General features: G+C 32.6%; 1 protein-coding gene across 4 annotated transcripts in view; it reads right to left on the reverse strand.

Moving 5' to 3' along the window:
- ATRNL1 (attractin like 1) overlaps positions 1-20,692 on the reverse strand; it is a 746,554-nt gene that overhangs the window by 302,744 nt on the left and 423,118 nt on the right. Inside the window, exon 28 of one of the 4 annotated variants that reach the window (XM_048218728.2) lies at positions 4,151-4,464. The exons of the other annotated variants lie outside the window; for them this stretch is intronic. Coding sequence (XP_048074685.1) covers positions 4,462-4,464 — 3 coding nt within the window. The 3' untranslated portion in view covers positions 4,151-4,461. Of the gene's footprint in view, positions 1-4,150; positions 4,465-20,692 lie in introns of those variants that run through there. 4 annotated transcript variants of the gene reach the window in all.

Here is a 20,692-nt window from a genome sequence, read left to right on the forward strand (position 1 = left end):
CTTAAAAAAATCAATGACATTTGGGGCACCTGGGTGGCTCAGTTGTTAAGTGTCTGCCTTCGGCTCAGGGCGTGATCCCAGAGCACTGGGATCGAGCCCCGCATCAGGCTCCCTGCTCTGCTGGGAGCCTGCTTCTTCCTCTCCCATTCCCCTTGCTTGTGTTCCCTCTCTTGCTGGCTGTCTCTCTCTGTGTCAAATAAATAAATAAAAATCTTTAAAAAAATCAATTGATGACATTTTATCATCAATTAATAGGAATGGCTATATACATGTTTCCATTATTTTGGTTCTCCTAAATGTTTTCTCTATTTTGCAAGCCCTCTGTCCATGCTCACTTGCACTGGTCAGGTATATTTCACGAATCACTGGGAAAGCATATGTTATTGAGGTGTTACAGACAAAATGTATATCAGTACCTATTATTGGTCAGTGCAGGGATTCTCTATGCATTTGGCTTTTCACTCACATCACATTTAGTGAATTCTTTTCTAGTAATTGAAAATGATGAATGATTTTACCATCTCAAATGGTAATAATAAGAAAAATACAAAACAGAAAAAAATCCAAGTCTCCTTAGACTGTATTAGTCTAAAGGTAAAACAAACAGTGATCTGGTAGATACTTTTGGATAGAGAAATGCTATCTCTAAAGCTATGAAAATATGCAAAATTATATGAAAGGCTAAAACTGCAAAGAATAATTCTTTATTAACAATTATTCAGGATTCTACTATGTGACATAAATTTATTAAAATTTATAACATTTGTTAACGAGATGGTCCTAAGTGCAGAAAAAAAATAAATTCCTATAACTTATTTTATAAAGCTTTTAAACAAGAAAACTATAGTAGTCTTCATAATTACAATGGGAGATAACCAAAGAGTTTATTCTAGTGTATATTTCTGGATCATTTGGTTGTCCAATGTTAATTTCCATATACAGTATTTATGTACTGTTGCCATACAAAAGGGAGATAATTCAGCATGACCCAACCATTGGTAAATGACGAGAACTAGAAAAGTCAACTTCAAAGGAAATAATCAAAGCAAATTGGTCAAAGGTATTATTTAATCATTTTATGAATCTGAATAGAAGCACATTTAATAATTTCTAGCAAGATACTTATGTAAAGGTCTCCCATCTAATTTCTCATAATCTTTATGACTTTCACAAAAGCCTTAGTCATCTTTCAAACATAACTTTTCTTTTAATTCATGCCAACTCTGGGAACATTGATCTTCCCCCAGTTTATAAACTAGGTGGTGGCCAAAAGCTGAAGTAAGAGCTTCTGGTTAAGTGTTTTTCCATGGAAAGCGAAGAAAACACTTGAACTGCCTCTCATTCTGCCCAGAACTAAGTACACTTAATGATGCACATGTGGATGTTCTTAGTATATATTCCACAAGGTCAAATTAAAATATGTTCAGGGTTATAAAATAGGAGACTTACTTCAGCAGTTGGTCCAAAAAGCCTACTGCAGAGAGAAATTATTCAGATTGAAATAGTCAACTAAATAATGGCAGAAATGGGGACGAGTTAATAAAGAAAAACACCCAAACAACACTCTTATTAAGCTCTTTCTCTTATGAGGCATCATTCAGTGCTTTTAAGACGGCTAACTTAAGTATGCTGTTTAATATTTATTTCCAAAAGCAAGCAAAATGATAGGAAAATATAAAAAGACAAAACAATACAATCCTCTTACATTATACCTTCTTCTTTGGTTTCTTTAAAAATCTTTTTAAATCCTCATGGTAAATTTTTCTATTCAAATGAATATAGATGTGTGTGTATGTATGTACATTCTGTTGGGAATCACTTATTGGTTTTGCTTTGCTCATTTCATTAAGTATCGAATTATCTCCCAGACTTGTTACCTCTTTAATTATTAATAATAAATATCTATTAAGTATATTACATTCAAGAATTAACATGATTTAAAGAAAATAATCTTCTTATCAATAAAATTTTATTTACATATACATCATGATAAGCAAGGACAAGACAAAGCCTCCAAGAAACAAAGAGCATATAAACTGAATCACCAAAATGTTTGGACAATTATGTCCAATTGCATCAGCTCTGCATATGCTAAGGTTTCAAAGTCTTTGAACATATTGGGAAGAAGGTCATTGAACTGATTTATTCTGCATGTGCACAGCTTAAGTACTATAATAATGAAATCACGTTCGCTTGGAAGAAAATTGTCCAGTGCTAAGTTGCCAACGGCCATGTTAATAAGGCTTCCTACCTAACTTGGCTGATAGAAGCTTCCAGTTCAAATGCTATTAATTTATTTAGTAATTCTAAAACTCACAAGTGAAAGAAGGAGAGAGATACTTTCTAAAGAAACATAGATAATTCAGGTCTATTGTTGTTCTTCACAACAATAGAGCTTTTAGTTCTATTCTCTAATTTACTGTCACTTTATCACTTTTATCTTCCACTTTAAGTCTGTTTCTTTTATTGGACTATCTATTCAGCTGATAATTCATTTAGACTTTTGAAGTTCTATGCCATAAAAATTCCATTTAACTGCTTCCTAAATAGTGGCTAATCTGCACAAATTTTAAATTTGACCTTAATGGAACAGCTTATTCCTGAAGTTATTAGGACATTGGAAAACAGATCATGTCCTTAAAAGTATAGTTATTTTAAAGTTTTTAAAATCATTCACAAAATGAATTTTGCACAGAGAGATATTTGCAAAGTGTCTCCTTTTACAATAAAATGCAGTGTCATTTTCCCATTTGAATTCCTTCCACACAGGTCAGAATTTCACTCAAGCGTCAGATGAGGTGTCAAAGTGCTTTGTTAACAAACTTATTTCCCAGATGTGGATAGAACAGGGACAGAAGGCTCAAATGCTCTAACATACCTAACAATTCAATTACAGTTATCTTATGGTGCCATCACATATTTTTCTTCAACAATCAAACAACCTCAGCTGGAAACCTCTAGCAATAACATAAATAAAGGACCATCTGGCTAGAATAATTAAGGAAGGCTGGAAATAAAACATTAATTAGTGCAGTATTTCAAACGACCTTCAGAGGCCTTATTATGAAATTATATCCAAACAGGTAATCATTTATTTCATGTTGCTGTTAAATTTAACTAGGCATGAATAAATATAAATACCGATTTTTTACTCTTTCAGCGAGGACTATTGCCTTAAAATGATGATGAAATTATATTTCATTTAAATTCAAGCAACAAATAAACAAGTGGAAAAAATGACACTACGAACTTTAAAAATTTACATGACTCTAATTTCATAGAATTTTAACATCGAAAGGACCTTTGGAGACCATAAGACCTCCTCAATTTATGGATGAGGAAACACAGGAAACACAAGATTAAACGATCTTCCCAAGGTCATACACCTAAAGAAAAGTAGAGACTAGAGGCAAACACAGACCTGATTCTCATTCTAGAAATACTCTTTGCACTGACTATGAGCACTTACATATAAATATTCGACACCAAGTGCAGTGGTTGTTATTTTACCACTTCATTGAATTAAAGCAAAATTTCACAAAATTTTTTGTGAATGCTGCTAATGTACGAAATTACAGGCCACACCATGAGACAATACCCAAAGTGATAAACTACCCTGAAAGAGTCTGTGCCGGAGATGACTCGCTATCTGTCAATGGATAACATTATTCTTTCAAGGTAGTTTATTACAATTTCATTCTAATGGAATGCATCAGATGTGTATGGGTATCACTACAAGGTCATGGTTTTTAAGAAGTAAGTGTACCTTCTCCAGTCTGATTACCATTCTGTGCATTGAATACCTCGGGAATGAGGAAGCCACAGATGAAAGGCAAAGGGCTCCTTGACTCACTCAGTGGGAGAAAATAGCTTATTGGCAGAATAGATACATTAAACTGGTTCAAGAGAGAGAAATAAATTCCTTTGGTTACTAAAGTGATCACTATTATATTATCCAACTAATAAAGGTCCAACACAGACCTGATGGACACTAATTTTCATGCAACAGCAACCATTATCCCAAAATACCAAAGAATCATTTTAAAGGAAGATTAGAAAAAAATAAAGGAACATTAGGAAAGAATTACACCTACTTCTTAAAATCAGTATAACTTTAAGTCCCTTTCAATAAAGATCATCTTTTTAAAATAAATCTCCCATAACTTCTGATATTCCCTCAGCTTAAGTGCATATATAAGGCAAATTTTAAAAATCTGCAAAAACAAGGATAGAATGGCCTGGAGCATAGTATAGACAGAGACTATGGGATCTAAAGGCAGAGATTTGGTTTCAAGTACCAATTTTGCCTTGAGATGCCAAGGACTACAACATGTCCATGTTCATCTTCACCATCTTCACTCTTCAGCTTTTTACTTCAAACACAACTTGGTTGGGGTGGCAGGGAATGAGTAGGGCTTCAAGAAGAGTTCAATAACAACTCCAGGCAAACTCCACCCTAAATCACTACCAGAGACAAATAGAAGAAATAAAACCACTAGATAAACATTCAGAGTATGTTTCTAATGTCTGCTGTTGTCAAGTCTCACAGCAGGCATACTATAGATATCCACATGATATGACGCAGATCTTTTCAACTTAATGTTTATGGCAAGAACCCAGTTTGGCTAAATGCCAAAATTTGTAGCAAATTCTGTGGTGCTTGTAGGTGCATTTAAAAGGGAAATCTCTGAAAGGATAAATACGGAACTAATAAAAGTGGAAACCATTAGGAATGAGGTGAACTGTGCAGGATAAAGAACAACGGAGAAAGGGAAATTTTTAGTTTTATGTTTTTGATGACATTCTTCAAGAGGGACAGTGTGTTTAAATTGAAAGAACGCCCTTTTTTCTCTCACGAGCAAGTCATGAGTTTAAATAAAGAAGTATCCTCTATAGTTTTTTCATTTATGTTATAAAATCTCATGTAAGTGTGTATGGACTAGAGAAGCTGGATGTATCCTCTCCTATTGTTGGACACAGGAAAACTACAGTAAGTGATGAAAATCTTACTAAGTGTATTTCAAAGTCTCTTAAAAGAATAAACTATTCAGCCTGTTCATTAGACTTGAGTGATGAAGCAAAGTCTTGATATCTCAGATAATGTCCCTGACTGTATATTCTCTAAACTCAACTGAGAAATAATGTCAGAAGTGGTAATATTTGATTCTGTCTTACAAGTGACTAGTTCAGATTTGTGAGTGCTTCACCAGAAATTTTAGATGGAATACAAGATACTTGAAATGATTATAAGAATAAGCCTGCTAGAACAAAGGAGGTTTCCTCAAATAATCATGCACGACAAATGCAGGAATAATATTTATAGCTAACACTTATTTTTTGTTAATAACATGCCAAATATGTTACTCTGAGCACCTTACACAGGTTTTCGAAGCACCATGAAACCCCTACTTAGGGTACCAGATGAAGAGAGGCATTGTAACAATAGTTAACATTTATTTAGTATATATTTTGGACTAAATTTTACATTTACTTATTTTTTAAAATTATCACAGCACTGTGAAATAGGTATTATCCAAATTTTCTTTTAATAGTTATCAAATCTTAACAGTGGTAAATGATTAAACAAGAATATGAATCCAGGTCTGTCTGCCTCCAAGTCTGTAAACTATATGATCAAAGTATTTAGGTTTTGGGATAAGCCTGAATAAGAAACTTACTACTAGGTGTATGACCTAGAGCAAGTTACTTCCTCTCTGAGACTCATTTTCGTCATGTGTAGAAATGAATTTAAAATGCCCACATATGGGGCACCTGGGTGGCTCTGTCAGTTAAGTGTCCGACTCTTGGTTTTGGCTCAGGTCACGATCTTGGAGACATGGGATTGAGCCTCGCGACAGGCTCCAAGCTCAGCATGGAGTCTGCTTGTCTCTCTCCCTTTGCTCCTTTCCCATTTCCCTCTCTCAAATAAATAAATAAATAGATAAAATCTTTTTAAAAATAAATTGAATGGGTTTGCCTGGTGATGGGTATTAAGGAGGGCACTTATTGCAAGGAGCACTGGGTCTTACAAACAATGAATCATGGAACACTGCATCAAAAACTAATGAAGTACTGTATGGTGACTAACATAACATAATAAAAAATTGATTAATTAATAAAATTAATTAATTAAAAAATACAATAAAATAAATGCCAATATACAATATTGCTGTGGAAATTAAATGTGAGAATGTAGCAATGTTTCATGTAGTGGGTGGCTCATGGTTATTATATTTAGTTAAGGTGCAGTTGGTTTTTGTCACAAAGGATTCCAACAGTAGACTGATTATAAAGAACAAAGGAATTTATTTCTGTATCACAAAACAATCCTAATGTTATTGATTCAGACTGCCAGAGCAGGACTGTTCCTCATGGTCATTCAGACATCAGTTTCCTTGCAAGTCATTGGTCTTTTCAAACTTTGGTGTCAAGACTCTTTTCCCTCTTAAAAGATGTTGTGGATCCTAAAGAGCTTTTGTTTTTGTAAATTATTGCTATCAAAATTTACTACATTAGAAATAAAAATTGAGCATTTGAAAAAAATTATTAATTCATTTAGAACAGCAACAATGCATTTTTATAATAAAAATATTTAACAGAACTAAAAATTTATGACGAGTGGCACTGTTCTATATGTTTGCAAATCTCTTTAATATCTAGCTTAATAAATGATGATCGAATTCTCATATATGCTTCTGCTTTCACTGTGTTATGACACACTGTTTGAATTGAAATACATGAAGAAAATCCATATACACATACGTACGTAGTTGGAAATAGAAGCAAGCATATTACTTATTTTTATTAAACAGAAGACACTGTATCTGGTTTTATTTTTTAAAATTTTGAAGTCAGGTGTTCTGAAGTATAACTTACATACTGTAAGATTCACCTTTTAAATTATAGTTTTATGAGTTTTATAAAATTGTGTAACAACTACCATATCAAAATATTTTCTCATGGCCCTTTTTAAGTTAATCCCTCCTCCTACAATGAGCCCTTGCTAACCACTGATCCATTTTTTCCCTAAAATTTTGTGCTTTCCAAATTTCATACAAATGGAATCAAATAGGACCTTTTGAGTTTATTGAGTTTCACTTCTTTCACTCAGCATAATGCATTTGAGATTCATCCATGCTGTTCTCTCAGTAGTTCTGTTTTTTCTCAGTGGCAGGTAGCATTCCATTATGTGGACATGCCACACTTTGTTCATTTACCAGGTGACAGACCTTGGAATTAATTCCAGGTTTTCATGTTTATTAATAAAGCCACTATAAATGTTCATATATGACTTCTGTGTGCACATAAGTTCTTACTTCTTTTGGGTAAATATGAAGGAATGGGATTGTTATGACATATGGTGTGTATTTGTTAAACTATAAAAATCTGCCTGTTTTTCCAAAGTGACCATATGACTGGATTTCCAAAGCAGTATTTGGGAGTTCAGTTATTAAGCATCCTTCTCTGCTACTATAAGAGTCTTCTTTTTGTTTTCTAGTGTGTGTGTAGTAGTAGTACTAGTAATACAGTAATAGTAGTAATACCATATTGCTATTTTAATTTACGCTAAGACTAATGATAGTGAAAATCTTTTCAAGTGCTTATTGGGCGTTCATGCATCTTCTTTGCTGAAATGCATGTTCGAATCTTCTGCATATTTTAGAAATTGTATTGTTTGTTTTCTTGTGTTTTGAGAATTCATCATATATTTTAGATCTAAGTTCTTGGTCAGATATGTGCTTTGGAACTATTTTCTCCCAGACTATAGTTATATAGTTATGAATTTTTCATATTCATTTAGAAAGTCCAATTTACCAGTGTTTCCTTCCATAGGTATAATTTTGATATATCTAAAAAATCTTTGCCTAACGTACATCACAAAGATTTTTCCATGTTTTCTTTTAGATATTTTATGATTTTAGGTTTTAAATTTGAATTTATAATCAATTTTGAGTTAATGTTTGCATATTAATGTGAAGTATGAGTTGAGGTTTATTTGCTTTTTTGCATATTGATATCCAGTTGTTCCAACACCATTTGATAAAGAAAGGGTCTATACATTCTCTATTGAAATACCTTTTAATCTTGGGTGAAACTGATTAACTATATATGTTGGTATACTTCCGTTCCATTGATCTACACGTCTACCTCCTCACCAATGCTGCACTGTCTTGATCACTACAGTTTTTTTTTAAATTTTTATTTAAATTCAATTAGCCAACGTATAGTACATCATTATTTTCAGATGTAGTGTTCAATAATTTATCAGTTGCGTATAACACTCAGTGCTCATCACATAGTTTAGAAGAGGATTTCTCAACCTTACCATTATTGATATTTCGGGCTGGATAATTTTTTGTTTGGGGGTAAACTGTGCACTGTAAATATTTATCAGCATCTCTACCCTCTATCCACTCAATGCCTCTAGCAGTCTCCTAGTTATGAGAGCCAAAATGTCCCCAGACCATTGTCAAATGTTCCCGAGTGTGCAAAACAGTCCCCTGTTAAAAACAATCACTCTTTTCACTCATGTGGAATTTAAGAAACAAAACAGATGAACATAAGGGGAAGGGAAGGAAAAATAAAATAAGATAAAAACAGAGAAGGAGGCAAACCATAAGAGACTCTTAACTACAGGAAACAAACTGAGGGTTGCTAAGGGGAAGTGGGTGGGGGGATGGAGTAATTGGGTGATGGGCATTAAGGAGGGCACTTGATGTAAAGAGCACTGGGTGTTATACGCAACTGATGAATCACTAACTTCTACCCCCGAAACTAATAATACACTATATGTAAACTTAATTGAATTTATATTTAAAAATTTTTTAAAAAGAAAAATCACTTCAGAATAAGCCTTGAAACCAAGTGTTATGAATCCTCCCACTTGGTTCTTTCTCAAATTTGTTTAGGGGATTGTAATTCCTTTGCATTTCATATAAATTTTAAAATCAGCTTATTGATTTATATTAAAAATATACTGGCATTTTTATCAGGATTATGTTAAATCTGTAGATCAATTTGAGGACTACTGCAATCTTAACAATATTGATTCTTCCAAGCCATGAAAGAAGTATATTTCTTCAATTAGTTAGGTCTTCTTTGATTTCTTTCATCAGTGTTTCATAAGTCTTCAGCACATATTTTGTTAAATTTTACTTAAATATTTCATGTTTTTTGGAGATACTGTAAATGTCACTTATTTATTTCAATTTTTCACTGTTCAGCAGTATATAGAAATATCCATGCTTTTATGTATTGGCTTGTATCCTTTGTCCTTGCAATACTCACTGATTTTGAAACCTTTTAGTAATATACTACATAATGTACTTTTTAACATTTTTTTAAAGGTTTTTAGTTGTATTGAGTTATAACTGATATACAAGAAAGTACACACATTTAATGTATACATCTTGGTGAGTTTGGTCATAGGCATATACCCATAATACCATCACCACAACCTAGGTATTAAATATATCCACCATCCCTAAAAATTTACTTGTATTCTTGTGTGTTTGTGTGTGTACGCGTGTGCGTGTGTGTGTGCACGCGTGGCCTTTGGTAAGAACACTTGAGATCTATCCAGACCAATCCTCTTAACATACTTTAAAGTGTACAGTATCACATTTTAAATGTAGATACTATGTTGTACAGCACATCTCTAGAAATTATTTATCTTGCATAAGAGAAATTTTATACTCTTTGAAAAACAATTCCCTATATTTCCTCCTCCAAGCTCCTGACAATCATCATTCTATTCTCTGCTTCTAGGAGTTTGACTATTTTAGATACTGCATCTAAATGGAATTATGAAGTATTTGTCATTCTGTAATTGGTTTATTTCACTTAGCATAGTGTCCTTTAGTTACGTTCATGTTGTTGCAAATGGCAGGATTTCCTTCTTTTTTTAAAAAAACTGAATATTTCATTTTATGTATATACCATGTTTTCTTAATCCACTCATCCATTGGTGGATATTGTGCTGCTCCATATCTTGGCTATTGTGAATAATGCTATAACGAGCATGAGGGTACAGATATCTCTTTGACATACAGATTCCATTTCCTTCAGATACATACCCAGAAATGGGATTGCTGAATCATATGGCAGTTCTATTTTTAATTTTTTGAGGAAGCTCCATACTGTTTTCCAAAGTGGCTGCACTATTCTACATTCTCACCAACGGAATACAAGGGTTTCCATTTCTCCATCACCTTGCCAACACTTGTTATTACTTGTCTTACTGTTACTCATCCTACCAGATGTGAAGTGGTATCTTATTTTGGTTTGGATTTGTATTTTCCTAGTTATTAGTGATGATGACACCTTTTCATGTACCTTTTGGCCATTTGGATGTCTTCTTTTGAAATGTATTTATTCAGGATTGCCGATATTTTAATCAGATTTTTTTCTGGTATTGAGTTATAAGACTTTCTTATATATTTTAGATATTTACCCCATATCAGATAGATGGTTTGCAAATATTTCTTCCTATTTTGTAGGTTGGCTTTTCATTTTGCTGATTGTTTCCTTTGCTGTGCAGAAATATTTTACTTTGATTTACTGTCACTTGTTTTTCATTTTGTTGCTTGTGCTTTAGGTGTCATATTCAAAAATTCATTGCCAAGACCAACGTCAAGGAGTTTTCCCTTATGTTTGCTTGTAGGAGTTTTATATGTTCAGCTCTTATATTCAAGTCTTAAATCCATTTTGAGCTAATTTTTGTGAGTTTTGTAAAACAGGGGATCTAATTTCATTCTCTTTCATGTGGATATCAATTTTTCCAACATCATTTATTAGAGAGACCATTCTTTTCACATTGTGTGTTTGGTGTCCTTGTCAAAGCTTAGTTGACCCTATATAACATGGGTTTATTTCTGGGCTCTCTATTCAGTTGACAAGTTTCCAAACTAAGTAAATTCCAGCCTCTTAAATTCCAGCCCAGAAGATAATACACAGTTCATTAAATGATTATATGATCAAGTTGAAATCAGATTTCAAAAGGAGGCTGTGATATTACATGGGCAAAAAATAAAAAAGCTTTTATATTCATTTTGTAATTATTCAAAATAATGAATTATCTTATTGTTTCTGCTAACTTTTCAGTAGATTCTATTGCATTTTAATACATATGTTTCTTATATAGTTACGTTGATACATCTTCTAGAACAATGTAAAATAACAGTGGTTGTAAGTACAGTTGACTCTTGAAAAATACAGGTTTTAGTTGAACAGCTCACGTATTTGCAGATTTTTTTTCAATAAATACAGCACTGTACTGTAAATGTGTTTTCTCTTTCTTATGACTTTCTTAATAACATTTTCTTTCCACAGCTTACCTTATTGTAAGAATAGAGTATATTATATATAACACACAAAATACGTGTTGACTATTTGTATTACTGATAAGGCTTCCAATCAACAGTAGGCTATTAGTAGTTAAGTTTTGGGACATGAGAGATACACAGTGATCTTCAACCGTGCAGGGGGTCAGTGCCCCTCCCCTGCATTGTTCAAGGATCAACTGTAACTACATTTTGTTTCTACATTTCTAAAGCACACTTTTCACACTTCATCATATTTCATTGTATGCGAGTACACTTTAAATAATGTCAGTGCTGCAACTACAAAGGGGAAGTCAGTGAAGAAAGTAGTACAAATTAAATTCTAAGGTCTATGGGAAAATAACCAAACCTAAAGTGTTGAAAATGGAAATCCTTACCTTGTTCTTGATCTTACAGGGAAAGCATTCAGTCTTTCACCATAAGTATGATGTTAACCATGGTTTTGTTTTTGTTTTTTGTAGATATTCTTTATTAGGCTCAGGTAATTCCCCTTTACTCCCAAACTGCTGATAGTTGGTTTTGTTTTTGTTTTTTTTAAAATCATGAATGGGTGTTGGGTTTTGTGAAATGCTTTTTTCCATCATATGAATATATGATGTTTTTTCTTAAGTTCAAATGGTAGATTACACTGATTTCCAAGTGATGAACCAGCATTGTATATCTGCAATAAATCACAGTTGGTCATGGTGCATAATTATTTTTATACTGATGAATTCAGTTTTCTAATATTTTATTACATATTTTTCTTTCTAAGTTCACAAGAGGTATGGGACTGTAATTTTCTTTTTTTTGTAATATCTTTGTCTGGTTTTTGGGATGAGAGTAATAACAAACTAAAATGAGCTAGGAAGTGCTCCTTCCTTTCCTATATTTGAAAAAAGATTATGTAAAAGTTTTGTTAATTCTTCTTTAAATTTTTAAATTTGGTGGAATTCTCCATTGAAACCATTGTGCCTAGAAATTAATTTTAAGGAATGATTTAAAATTGTAAATTTGGGGTGCCTGGGTGGTACAGTTAGTTAAGTGTCTGACTCTTGGTTTCAGCTAAAGTCATGATCTCAGGGTCCTGGGATCAAGCCCCTCATCAGGCTCCCTGCTCAGCATGGAGACTGCTTGAGATTCTTTCTCTCTCCCTCTCACTCTGTCCCTCACGCTCCTGTGCTCTCTCTCTCTCTAAAATAAATAAATAAAATCTTTAAAAAAATTAAAAAATAAAATAAAATTATAAATTTGATTTCTTTAATGGTTATAGGACTATTTGGATTATCTATTTCATCTTGGTTGAGTTTCAGTAATTTGTTATTTTTGAGGAATTGGTCCATTTAATCATAGTTGTTAAATTAATGGACATAAAGCTCTCCATTGTATTCCCTAAATAGCTGCAGAATCTGTAGTAATAACTTCTATTTCATTTCTGACACCATTTGTGTCTTCTTATTTTTCCTAGATTCTTTCTTTCAAGTTAGATTCTAGAGATTTACAAATTCCACTGATTTTTTTAAGAACCAACTTTAAGTTTCACTGATTTTCTCTTGCTTTCCTATGTCAAGCTTCCTGGATTTCTGTTTTACTTTATTATTTGCTTCTTTCTGCCTGATTTGTGTTTATTTTTTACTTTTTTCCCCTAGTTTCTTTATATAGGAATTTAGATTATTGATTTGAGACCCTTCTTTCTAACATAAGCATTTAGTGCTATAAATTTTCCTCTCATCACTGCTTCAGCTACATATTTTGATATGTTGTGTTTGTTTTCCTCCAGTTTCCTTCAGTTCTATAATTTTTAAAAATTTTTCTTTGAGACTTGGGTTATTTAGAAGTTTGTTGTGTAATTTCAATGTTTAAAGATTTTATCCCCCTTGTTTTCTTTCCGTTATTGATTTCTAATTTGATTTCATTATGGTCAGAATACATATTCTGTACAATTTCTCTTAAATTTGTTAAGTTATCTTTATGGCCTAGGAGAATTTCTTTCTTAGTGAATGTCCCATGGGCACTTGAAAAATATGTGCATTTTGTTGTTGTTGGGTAGAATATTCTTACATGTTAATTTGTTCTTGTTAATTGATGGTGTTATTCAAACCTTCTATATCCTTGGTGATTTTTAGTCTAGTAGTTCTATCAGTTCCTGGGGTAAGGGGAATGTACACGTCTCCAAGTATAACCATTGATTTTGTTATTTTTCCTTTACTTCTATCAGATTTTGCTTCATGTAATTTGAAGATCTGTTGTTTGGTACATACACACTTAGAATTATTATGTCTTCCTGGTGGATTGATCTTTTTATCATTATATAATATCCTCCTTTGTCTCTAGTAATTTTCTTTGCTCTCAAGTCTATTTTAGAAGATATTAACATACTACTGTTTTTGATTAATGTTTGCATGATATATATATTTCCATCCTTTCACTTTCAACCTACCTATGTAGATGAATTTGAAGTTGTTTTTTGGTAGGCAGCAGATACTTTTGTTGTTTTATCCATTCTGCCAACCTCTGTCCTTTAATCTCTGTCCTTAATCAAAGTTTATTTATATTAAAGTAAATATTAATACATTAGGATTTAAGTCTGTATTTTTGTACTTATTGTTTTCATTGGTTTTCTTTCCTCTCTTTCTCTTTTCTTACTTTCCTTTAAGTTATGTGAACATATTTAAGGAATCTGGCTTGATTTATTTATTGTGTTTTGAGTATATCTCTTTGTATAGTCTTCATGGTGGTTGCTCTGGGTATCATTACATGCACTTGTGACTTAAAATAGTCTACTAGAATCTACATTTTACCACTTACAGTGAAGTGTGGAACCTCACTTCCGATTTTGACCTTTATCTTCCCCACTTTGGTGATGAGCACTGGGTGTTATATGCAACTAATGAATCGTTGAACACTACATCAAAAACTAATGATGCACTATATGCTGGCTAATTGAACATAATAATAAAAAGAAAAGAAAAGGTAAATAAATATCATTGTATTGAGGGGCATCTGAGTGGCTCACTAAGTTAAGTATCTGCCTTTGGCTCAGGTCATGATCTCAGGGTCCTGGGATCGAGCCCCATGTGGGGTTCCCTGCTCAGCAGGGAGCCTGCTTCTCCCTTCCCTCTGCCACTCCCCCTGAATATGCTCTCTCTCTCTCACAAATAAATAAATAATCTCTTAAAAAATTATTGTATTGAGTATCAGACTGCATTATAATTTTATTTTCAGTCATTATAGATTTATAAATCTCATGAGTAAAAGGATAGTCTATGGTATATATCTATATTTCTATTCTTCTTATTGATCCTTCTTCCCGAAACCCCAAATTTCTTGCCTTTATCATTTCCTTTCAGTTTGAAGAATTTCCATTACATAACTCTTAAAGATAGGTCTGTAGGACATACATGCTTGCAGTTTTCTTTCATCTGAGAATGTCATATTTCCCCTTCATTCCTGAAGGATAGATAGTTCCTCCAAATACAGAACTCACAGTTGAAAGATCTTTTCTTTCATCATTTAAAACGTACTGTGCCACTTCTTTCAGGCTCCCATGGTTTCAGAAGAGAAATTCACTGACATACAAACTGGTGTTGTATATGTAGCACATTATTTCTCTTTGATTGCATTTTCTTCGTCTTTATTTTTTTAATTTAATTATGATGTTTCTTGGTGGGAATAATTTTGGGTATATCCTGCTGGGGTTCAATCAGCATCCTGGATCCGTAGGTTTGTGTCCTTTGCCAAGTTTAATAAGTTCTTAGCCATTATTTCTTCAAATGCCATTTCAGCCCCATTCTCTTTCTCCACCACTTCTGAGACTCAGATGACAGGAATGTTGGCTCTTAAATTCTAATCCCACAGGTCCCTAGTGTTCTGTTCATTATGTTAGTCCATTTTCCCTGCTGAGTGGATTCCACTGTTCTGTCCTCAAGTTCAATAATTCTATTCTGTCATCTCTACTATGGAGTCCATTCAGCAAGGAATTTTAAAAATTTTAAAAATGTTACTTTTTAGGTAATTTTTAGGTTTTATAATTTTTTTCTTTTTTCTTAAATATAGTTTTTCTAGTGTATAGTTACATATAAAAACATTCATCTTCTTAAGGAGTCAAAGTTAGTGGTTTTTAGTTTATTCACAGAGTTTTACAAGTATCATTGGTATCTAATTCCCCTCCAAAAAATGCCCCATTCTGATTAGCAGTCACTCTCCATTCCCTGTGCCCCTAGTCCCTGAAAACCACTATTTTCTGTCTCTATGGATTTGACTAATTAGACATTTCATATAAACGGAATCATACATTATGTGGCTTTCTGTGTCTGACTTCTCTCACTTAGCATGTTTTCAAGATTCATCCATGTTATAGCATGTATTAATACTTCATTCTTTTTTTATTACCAAATAGTATTCCATTGTATATATGTACCACATTTTGTTTTTTCATTCATCAGTTGATGGACATTTGGGTTGTTTCCATTTTTTGGCTATTGCAAATAATATTGCTATAAATATTTGTGAACAAGTTTTGTGTGGGCATATTTTTAAATTTTTCCTGGGTAATTACATAGGAGTGAAATTGCTTGGTCACATGGTAATTCAATGTTTAACTTTTGAGGTGCAGCCAAACTATTTTCCAAAGAGGTTTCATAATTTTACATTCCCACAGCAGTTTTTGGAAGTTCAGTTGTTCCACATCCTCACCAACACCTGTTACTGTCTGTCTTTTAGATTAAAGGTATACTTGTGGATGTGAAGTGGTATTTCACTGCTGTTTTGATTTGCATTTTCCTAACCACTAATGATGTTAAGTAACTTTTCATGTGCTTATTAGCCATTTATTTATCTTCTTTGGAAAAAATATCAGTTCAAATCTTTTGCCTGTTTTCTGTACTTAAATTGATTTTATTATATTGAGCGAATTCTCTGTACTTTGAATACAAGTCCCTATCTTGATACAAGATATCAGATTTGCCAATAATTTCTCCCATTCTGCAGGCTGTCTTTTTACTTTTTTCATGGTGTCTCTTGAAGTATAAAAGTTTTTCATTTCATGAGCTCCAATTTATGTATTTTTTCTTTTGTTGTTGTGCTTTTTGAGTAATCTATGAAACCACTACCTAATCGAAGGTCATGAATATCTACCCCTATGTTTTCTTCTAAGAATTGTATAGTTTTAGTTTTACATTTAGGTGTATGATCTATTTTGAGTTAATTTTTGTACATGGTGTGAGGTACAGTGTTCAACCTCATTATTTTGCATGTGTGCAGCAAGTTATCCCAGCACCATTTGTTAAAAAGACTATTCTTTCCTCCACTGAATTGTCTTGGCACCCTTAGCAGAAACCAATTAGCCATAAATGTTGAGGTTTATTCTGGATTCTCAATTCTATTCCACTAATCTATATTTCTAGTTTTGTGCCAGAACCACATTGTCTTTATTGCTATAGCTTTACAATAAATTTTGAAATCAGAAAGTGTGAGTCTTCTAGGTTTGCGCTTTTCAAGAGTGGTTTTGCAATCATGGATCCCTTGCATTTCTATATGGATTTTAGGACCAGCTTTTTGAAATCTGCAAGGAAGGCAGCTATGATTTTGACAGAAATTGCATGAAATCTACATACCAACTGGGGAGTATTGCCATCTTAACAATAGTAAGTCTTCTAATTCATAAAGATGAGGTGCCTTTCTATTTATTTAGGCTTCTTCAATTTCTTTCAGATACATTTTGTAGTTGCCAGTGTACAAGTCTTGAAATTGTTTGTTACGTTTTTTCCCATTTTATTCTATTTTATGCTCTTATAAATGGAATTACATTTAATTTCAGTTACAGATTACTCATTCCTAGTGTATAGAAATACAATTGGTTTTGGTATACTGGTTTTTTGTAATTTCTATTTTTTTGCTAAGCTTTCCTACTCTTTTAATTTTTAAAGAGAATTTGCATTTCATTGTTGACAATTTTTATGATGGCTGCTTTAAAATCCTTACTTGAAAATTCCAAAATCTCATTCATCTATGTTGGCATCAGTTGATTATCTTTTCTCATATACACTGTGATTTGCTTGGTTCTTGATAAGAAGGGCGATTTTTTATTGCATGCTGGACATTTGTTCTATTATGATAGAAGATTTTGGATTCTATTAAATATCTTATTGTAGCAGACATTAACTCTCTTCAGTTTTAGTACTCAGATCTTGGCATACTTTTGTGGGCTGTGGTTCTATTAGCAGTTTTTTCAGAGTCTTAGCAGTCTTATTTTGGTCTGTATGGTATATTTGGTGCTTCTGGGGCTCCCAGTTAGCTAGTAACTGCTAGTATTACCTGAGGAGGTCGAAAAGATTTCCCAGGCCTGTCCTAGGCTACCTCTGTGGGATAAGGACATGGTGAGATCTCTCTGTAGGTGTCTCTAGGCTGCCTCCATGTCTCTGGCATGAAGGAGTAGAGTCTTAGACCCTAGAAGCCAAAGGGGCTTCTAGGACCGGTCTCCCTGTTATGACTGGGTCCTTTCTGCTGTTCATCTGCCCACACCAAATATATTTTAAAAATTTTATTGAAATAGAAAACACACAGAAGTCTATAAATCATAAGTACATAGCTCAATTATCTTTCAAAAGTGAGGTATATCTGTATAAAGAAGATCCAGAATAAGAAATTCTATTATTAGCAGCACCCTAGAAGGCCTCCTTATACTACTCCCAGTAAATACAACCCCTCACTGGGGTAAGTACTAATCTGAAATAACATAGTGGTTAGTTTTGCATGTTTCTAAACTTTAAATAAACTGAATCAGACAGTATTTATTCTTATGTTTCTGGTCTTTTTTTTGCCTTTGGTAGTCATTATGCTTGTGAGATTCATCTATGTTGTTACATGCAATTGTAGAAGTTCACTCATTTTCTTTCCTGTGTGTGCCACTGAGGGTATATACCACTATTAACTTTAAAAAAATTCCAACTGTTGATGAGCATTTGAGTATATCAGGTTCTGGCTACTACTAATAATGCTATTATGAACATTCTTGCATGTGTTTTTAGTGAACTGATATATACATTCTTATTGGGTACCTAGGAATAGAATGTATCAATCATAAGGATGCATAAGCTCAGCTTTAATGGACATTGCCAAACAGTTATCTAAAGGAGTTATACCAACTTACACTCTTCACAGCACTGAATGAGTTTCAATTGCTACGCATCTTTGATAACACTTAGAATTGTTGCTTTTTAATTTTAGCCATTTGATAGTGATGCAGTGTTACCTCACTATGTAGTTTTATTTTACATTTTTCTAATGATTAATGAAACTGAAAATTTTTTATATGCTTATTGGGTATTTGGATATCCTTTTTTATGAATTGTCTGTTCAAATCTTTACCCTTTGTTCTACCGGTTTATCTATCCTCTTTTATTGATTTGTAAAACTGGTCGCTATGAGTATGACTCATTTGCCAGGTTTATGCATTGAAAATATTTATTCCTACTCTGTAACTTATCCCTCTGGAACTAATCAATTGCATCTACTTTTTAAATACTTGAGCATATTTACTTCCATATAGTAAATATAAATATATATATATATATACACACATATGAATATATAAATATATATTTATTTAGGGCTTCTTTATATATATATATATACACACACACACATATATATATACACACATATATATATACACATATATATATACAAAATCTTTCAGATTAAGCATTTTTTTCTGAATTTTATTCAAATAGTAAAGGATGACAATGATTATCTAAAATACAATTTTGTCAAATCCTTTGGCATATGTAGTTACATTAGGCTTAATGTATTACTAAATTACACAGATTTTTGACATCTTATTTGGTTACTGTCTGGTGGTCAATTAAACTCGTTGTTCCTGTATGAATTTTATCAACCATAAAACATATTACCTTTTACCAGAATCTAAGACTATCAAAATCCAAATATATGTATCACTATTCTTTGAACCATTCTGGAAATAGGTCAGTGCTTAATATGGTTGATTGAATTTCAAGTGCCATTATAGACACTAATGAATTGCTACTGTGTAGCATGAAATGGAAAATCCATTTCATTGTAGTGACTTAGAAAATGGTAAGGATAATTTGCCAAAGATAATAAAAGTGCATAATAATCATGGTGTGTTGTATATATCAAAATTTGAAGTGGTTTAAAATGTTTTAATGGCTAAAATTAGTTTAGCTGACTTCTTTCATAGATACTAATTTTAATTTTCAGATCCTGGTATTATTACTATTTCACTAGAAGATATTGCATATAACACTTGCTTTTTTCTCTCTTTATTATAAGAATGATGACAGATTTGAGGATAATAAAAAATAAAGATAATAAAGGTAAATTTATTTTATAAATTAAAAAGTCTTTACTCACAGTTAATCCCAAATATAGACTTTGCCTCATGCCTACTATGGGAAATTTGAAAAGGCCCACTGTCTAAGGCTTCAGTAGTGTTAAATTACTTCAGAATCTCTATATTTATTTCTAAAGTATAAAGGTCTTGTTGCTCAAACTGCTGAGTTAAAAAAAAACATTATTAGAACATGCTTGCAATATTTACAACTTTTAAAATGCACATGTCACACACTCAATAGGATAGCATGGGGAGTCAATGCTAATAAACTACTATTCATTCTATTTGCCTTGGAAACAATTGGAAACATGCAAATAGCCATGTGTTAGTATTACTGCCTGGACTTATTTTTGAATCAAAACCCATGGCTGTAGGTCTGCTACTAAAACATTTCAACTCACGCCTTTGAAATGACTCTAAAGTCCTATAGAAGAAAAGAATAAGCTTGAATCCTCATAGCATAAATCTATACATTAAATTCAAACACACAGAAAGAAACTGTCACAGATGAATCCCAAAACAACCAAACCTACAAACCTGTAGTGATAAAAATACTTACATTAGCATAGACAGAACTAAGACTCACACATCTTCTGTATTTCATGATAGAAGTGGTTTTCCCATTAGAGATATGTGCATTTTTGTAATGAATAATGGACAAGAAGACTGTCTCTTGAAATTTTAGCTTTAGGGCTTAGGATTTGTATTTATAATATTGACTGAGGATTTTAAAGCTTGGCTTTATATTATTCATGTATTATGGCTTACCAAAAAATTGTGTGTATATGTGATAATCTCACTATTCTCTACCTACTAGAATTTTCCAGTATGGTAAATAACAAATAAATAATGGAGTATATTCCACCACCAAATGCATATTCTCTTTATATTAATATTTTTTGAGAACTCTAAAGGAATACCAGAATATCACAACATATAAAATTAGGTAGTTTGCTCAGATAAATAAAAGTGGCTACATATTTGAGTAAAATAAGAA

This window comes from Ursus arctos, unplaced genomic scaffold (genome assembly GCF_023065955.2).
Source record: "Ursus arctos isolate Adak ecotype North America unplaced genomic scaffold, UrsArc2.0 scaffold_7, whole genome shotgun sequence".
Classification (NCBI taxonomy): domain Eukaryota; kingdom Metazoa; phylum Chordata; class Mammalia; order Carnivora; family Ursidae; genus Ursus; species Ursus arctos.